We start from the raw sequence: 5,251 nt of genomic DNA, 5'->3' as shown, positions 1-5,251 counted from the left end.
TGAGCCCACCTTCCTCCCCTCGACAAATGGCCCCTGTGGCCAAGCTCAACTACAGGCCTGCAAGTTCCCAGCCCAAGAAGAAACAGCAAAACCAATGACATCCCTGGCTGTTGCCTCTTCTCAGAAGCTGGGTTTGCTTGGGAAGACTTGAGAAAGAAACGCATTCTCAGGTATGAGCACAGTGGGAGGGGAGGGCCTGGCGGCTGCTGAATTCCAACACCAGAAGCCAAGAAATCTCAGGAAAACGCCTCCATTGCTCCTGCTCTGCGTTTGGACAGTGAGAACTAAGGAATCAAGTTCTGCGGGGTGTGCTGGCTATGCCTGCGATCCCAGCAACTTAGGAGGCTGAGGCAGAAGGATCAAGGCCAGCCTCATGGACTTACCAAGACAGTCTCAAATTAAAAGATAAAAAAAACTTGGGATATAGCTGGGTGGCAGAACGACCCTGGGTTCAATCCCCAGCACCATTAAAAAAAAAAGGAATCCAAGTTCAAGTTCAGAAAGCAAAAGATGCCACTGGATCTGCAGTGGGAACAGCAAGTCCTATTTTCAGATGAGGAGACTAGCTGGAGTCACTGCCCAAGGTCAAGAGCAAGAGGGAGGCAGATGGGGCGGACCCAGCCAAGTGGGAGCCGGGCACAGCAGGGGTGCATGGCCAGGAGCAGATCCCTACCTTAGGAGGAGAAGAGCCCCTCCAGGTCCTCCTCGGTGCTGGCGTAGGGCAGGTTGCGCACAAAGAGCCTCCTGGAGTCAGCCAGGTCCTCCTCCTCCTCGTTCTTCCCAAATGTCCGGCCTTGTCAGGGCTGCACACTGTTCTTCAGGGGCCCTTGGCTGTGAACACATGCTTCTCCCTGAATACCTTGATGTAGTGTCCACCTGCAGGAGGAGAGGGTCAGGGCTCTGAGGAGCCTGGGACTTGACACACCTGGCTAGGGACCCAGACCCTGGCTGCAGGCTGCCAGATGCTCCAACTGGGAAAGGCAATGGGCCCAGCAGCAGGCTCTGTAGCGGGGCAGCAGCCTGAGCCCCTGGGACCTCACCCAGCCTGCCAGCATGGCCTTGTCCCTTAGAGTCTGCTCCCACTGTCCCAGGCAAAGTGACAGGTCCTCTGAACTCTGAGTCTACTCTGGCACTGCTGGCGGCTCTGCCTTGGGAAAGGTCTCGTGTGACAGCCAGACCCTGAACAACCACCTGCTGGTGAGCAGGTTGCAGAACTCACCCTATGTGCCTAACAAGGCCACAGGGATGGCCTGCCTCCACCCCCACTGCCAGAGCTTGATGGATACCTTCCACCGACCTGCCAGCGGGACTCCCGGGGACCCTGTCTACCCTGACACAATGCATCCCCAGGAGCTTTGATTTTCTGTTATTACTGATGACTTTAAATCAACACATTAAGTTTAAATAATAAAAGGAAGGTTGCAAAGAACTTTCTTGAGTTCAGACTCTGGTGTGCTTGGGGGATCCACCTGTGGGGCGAAGCTCAGCACCAGCTTGGCAAAGGCCTGGATGTTCCTAATTCTGCCTGACACTTCTACGTTGTCCTTCAAAAGGCATGAAAATGTTTATTGCCAAATGTGAAAAATGTATGCCACATTGGCAAGTGAAAAACCTGAACTTGCAGTTTCCATTTTGTTTTTAATAATTATGAATAAATTCAAGCATCTGTACAGGCCACCTGAATTCTTTTTCTTCAAAAACCTCTTGTCCTTTCTCCATTTTTCTGTTGGGCAGGTCATATATCCTTCATAAGAATCTGTGTAAATTAGAGAAATTGGTGCCTCTTGTCTGTTGTTCAGGCTATGGATTCTGCAGTCCACCTTCTGAACCCGTGGCAGCTGTGGCCTTACAGGGTTTCTGGCTGGTAGGCAGTCAACATGTCCATTTTCTGTTTTTCCATCAAAGTTTGCAAATTGCTTAGAAAGAAATTTGTTTAGCTCAAATCCTTGATGTTTCTGAAACTTTTCTCATTATGAGGAGTCTTTTTCCCTAAAAAAATGTTAACTAGGATGGGCGTGGTGCACGCCACTCTTCCCAGCAGCTTGGGAGGCTGAGGCAGGAGGATCATGAGTTCAAAGCCAGCCTCAGCAACTTAGTGAGATCCTGAGCAACTGAATGAGACCCTGTCTCAAAATAAAATATAAAAAGGGCTGGGGATGTGGCTCAGTGGTTACATACCCTGAGGTTCGATCCTGGGTACCAAATTTAAAAAAACAAACAAACAAAAAAAACAAAACAAAACCCAACTGACCTGGCTCTCGAGGAACTGCTTCAGTATTTCTAATAGCAAAAAATTTTAACTCCCATATCCCCATTTAGGAGACCAGGAGTGTATCAAAGTGTCCCGAGCATGGAAGAACATGCAAGAAGGAAAATGGCGGTGTCGCAAGTCAGTCCTCATAGAGGGATGTGGAAAAAGCAAACCAACGACAGAGGTCAGTGTCAGTGCACAAAGAAAAGGACACTTAAGGTTAGTCCCGAATGTCAGGGATTGTCACTGGGTGGGACCCGGGAATTGGGGCGGGGCAGCCCAGTGTGCCAAGGACAGTGGGCACCTGCGGATCACCTCCAGTCGTCAGACCTGCAGCAATCACACATGCATCCTGGCACCCCCTCTGGCTACGCCCGCTCACAGTCACTCACACGGCCATCCCGGTTATAGGTGACTTTCATTCTTTTTATTGAGCTGTGTCTTCTAGGATCTCATATGGGGAACCTCTACGGCTGTCGCAAGGTGGGCATGAGAACAGTGTCCTCTGCTATGGCAGCTCTAGGGCCAGCCAGCTGCAGCCATGGTGCCAGCTGGCCTGTGGCCTGTTTCTGAAGACAGCAACACCTCCACACTCACAAGCGCCTACAGCAGCCGCCCGCTACGAAATGGGGAAGGACTCTCCCCAGGGACCATCTGACCACAGGCCAGCCCTCTGCCCCAGCTGCCCACCTGCCCTGCTATAGGTGAGGGAGCAGAATAGGCCTCCTCCTGCTCGAGGCAGCCATTGCAGTCCCTCCTTGGTGACACTCAAGATACCATTGGTCAGCTTTTGGTCTGTGATTCCTTCAGCTCTCAATCTGAGTGGCCTCCTCCTTGCCCTGTCCTCAGAGTACATACCTCTGTGACACTGAACAGGGCTCTCCACAGCTTCACGGTGTGGGAGGTGGTGGGCTCCTTCTTGTTTGCTGGTTTCTCTGTCTGAGAACAAAGAGAAAAGGCCACAGTGGTTCCCTGAGGTGGTGGGAGCAGGGGATAGACCGGGACATCGCAGCTCCAGGAGCAGCTGCAGCCAGGGTGGCAGGAAGTGCTGGCGCCTGTGCCTGCCAGAGAGTCAGGGTCTGGCCAGTGTGGAGGCAGTGGATGCAGGGTCCCCGTCTGCCTCTGAAGTGAGAGCTGCAGCCAGGTCAGCACACCATGGACAGGCAAGCAGGCCCCTGGCCAGCAGAGGGCCAGGGCTGAGGGAGGAGCCAAGGCACGCATCCTGCAGCCGCTGATTTCAGCTGGTTCCATGCTACACGCAGAGGCCAGCCTCCTACTGAGCCTCTAATTCCACACGGATTCTGAATTCGGCACCTTTTCCTATAATTCTGGACTCCAGATAGCTCTGCACAACCTAAGTTTTTGGTAGATCCTTTGGTGCTAAAACCTGCCCAGCTAGCACTCACTCCCCAGCAGAGCCTGCCGTGAGCCAACAGGTGCAGAACGAGGTCATTTCTATTCCCACCAGAGAAACATCGATGTGCTGGGAAGGTTGCTGCCCCAACCCTGCTGGACATGGTGACCCCCAGGGCCACCCTGAGTACAGGGGTTCAGGAGATGGCTGGAAGGCCAGGGCACTGCCAGGATGTCCTCTGAAGACGAGGATCAGAGAGGCCTGTGGGCTGAAGCATCCCCCCGGGCCCAGCAGCCCCCAAGGGTCAGAGCTGAGACTGGGCCTTGAACTCCCAGACTCCCTGCAGGGCACGGTAACTAGGAAGGAGGGAGGAGGAAGAGGAAAGAGAAGAGGAGGCAGAGGGAGCCCCTTCCTCTCAATGGGAAGCAAAAGACTGGTGGCTTCCAACTCAAGAATGGGGACACACACATGTCCAAGTGCCCTGTTTCTGGAGCAGAGGACTCCCAATTGGGGGACAAGGTAGCCATCCTCAAGGGTCATGTCCACCTGTATACTCTCAACTTCAAAGCCTGGAAGACCTGGGCTGGGGCCTGACACAATCATGGGAGCCTGTCACTTCCCTTCTCCGGGCCTCAGTTTCCTCACCTATGAAATGGAAGAAGAATGGCCCCAGAGACTGTGAGGACATTCTGTGATGGCGGGTTCATCACCAGGCACATAGTCAGGGCTTGACTAAACTCTCCTATCAATCACGGCCTGTTCAAGTCCATCTGCCTTGTTACTGAACACCACGTGCAACACGGCCACCATCCTCACTCCTCCCAGAGCCCTGACAGGTGGTAGGCGGCCCCTCCAGGTATGGCAGGCAGTGAGCTCAGAGGGGGCAGTCTTTCCTCCATGTGGCACCCCAGCAATGGGGCTGCAGGACCACGTGGACATGCACAGAACCCCTCCCTGTCCCCTAGAGGCACACACCTAGGCTCCGGGCTCCTGTGGCCTCCTATTCCCAGGCAGGGCCCCTGTGCTTCCTCCCACCTGCTGGGTCTCGGTGGTGGAGGACTCCTCTGCCTCACTCCCTTCATCACAGTTCACTGCTTCATCCTCACTCTCCTCCTCTGAGGACGACTCGGCAGCGACCATCTTGGACTTCAGGTACTCCATGTCCGAAAGTCCCTTTTGTGTAGCCGTATTTGGCTCAAGGCCTTGTTCTGCTGAGAGAGCCAGGGTGGAGGAGGGTCACCTTCCTGGGCAACCAGAGACCTGGGAAACATAGGGCTGAAAGCCTGGAGGGCAGCTGAGGTGCCACAATCCACCATGACCAGGCACCTGTGTCCAGTGGCCCCAGGAAACCCTGTGATGGGCAGCTCTGTATGACTGTGCCACACACCCAGGGCGCCATGGATTCCATCACAGCCTGGTTCTCTCCTGGATGGCCCTCTGCAGTCACTGCTGACCCTCCTAGCTGGGTTACGTCCAGGCACATAACGTGTTAGAGAAGGCGTAGGTACGACCAAGGCCTTACTACAGAGGAATGCACTATGGTGTCTGTCACCACAGAGGGCCACCTGTTCCATCCTGGGCAGGGGCAGCTCTCATCCATCTGAACAGCAGGACGGTGCCAAAGCACCTCCAGCACATCACTGTCA

The 5,251-nt window shown here is 54.3% G+C and overlaps 1 protein-coding gene across 1 annotated transcript in view; it reads right to left on the bottom strand.

Annotated features, from left to right (window-relative positions):
- Window positions 1-674: 674 nt before the first annotated feature.
- The window catches only part of LOC124975572 (ral guanine nucleotide dissociation stimulator-like), a 15,277-nt gene continuing 10,700 nt past the window's right edge, over window positions 675-5,251 (bottom strand). Inside the window, exons 10-12 of the mRNA XM_047538223.1 lie at window positions 4,641-4,778; window positions 3,110-3,190; window positions 675-776 (exon numbers count right to left, since the gene is read on the bottom strand). Coding sequence (XP_047394179.1) covers window positions 675-776; window positions 3,110-3,190; window positions 4,641-4,778 — 321 coding nt within the window. The remainder of the gene's footprint in view (window positions 777-3,109; window positions 3,191-4,640; window positions 4,779-5,251) is intronic.

This window comes from Sciurus carolinensis, unplaced genomic scaffold (assembly GCF_902686445.1).
Source record: "Sciurus carolinensis unplaced genomic scaffold, mSciCar1.2, whole genome shotgun sequence".
Taxonomy (NCBI): Eukaryota; Metazoa; Chordata; class Mammalia; order Rodentia; family Sciuridae; genus Sciurus; species Sciurus carolinensis.
This window is presented reverse-complemented; position numbering and strand designations above follow the sequence as displayed.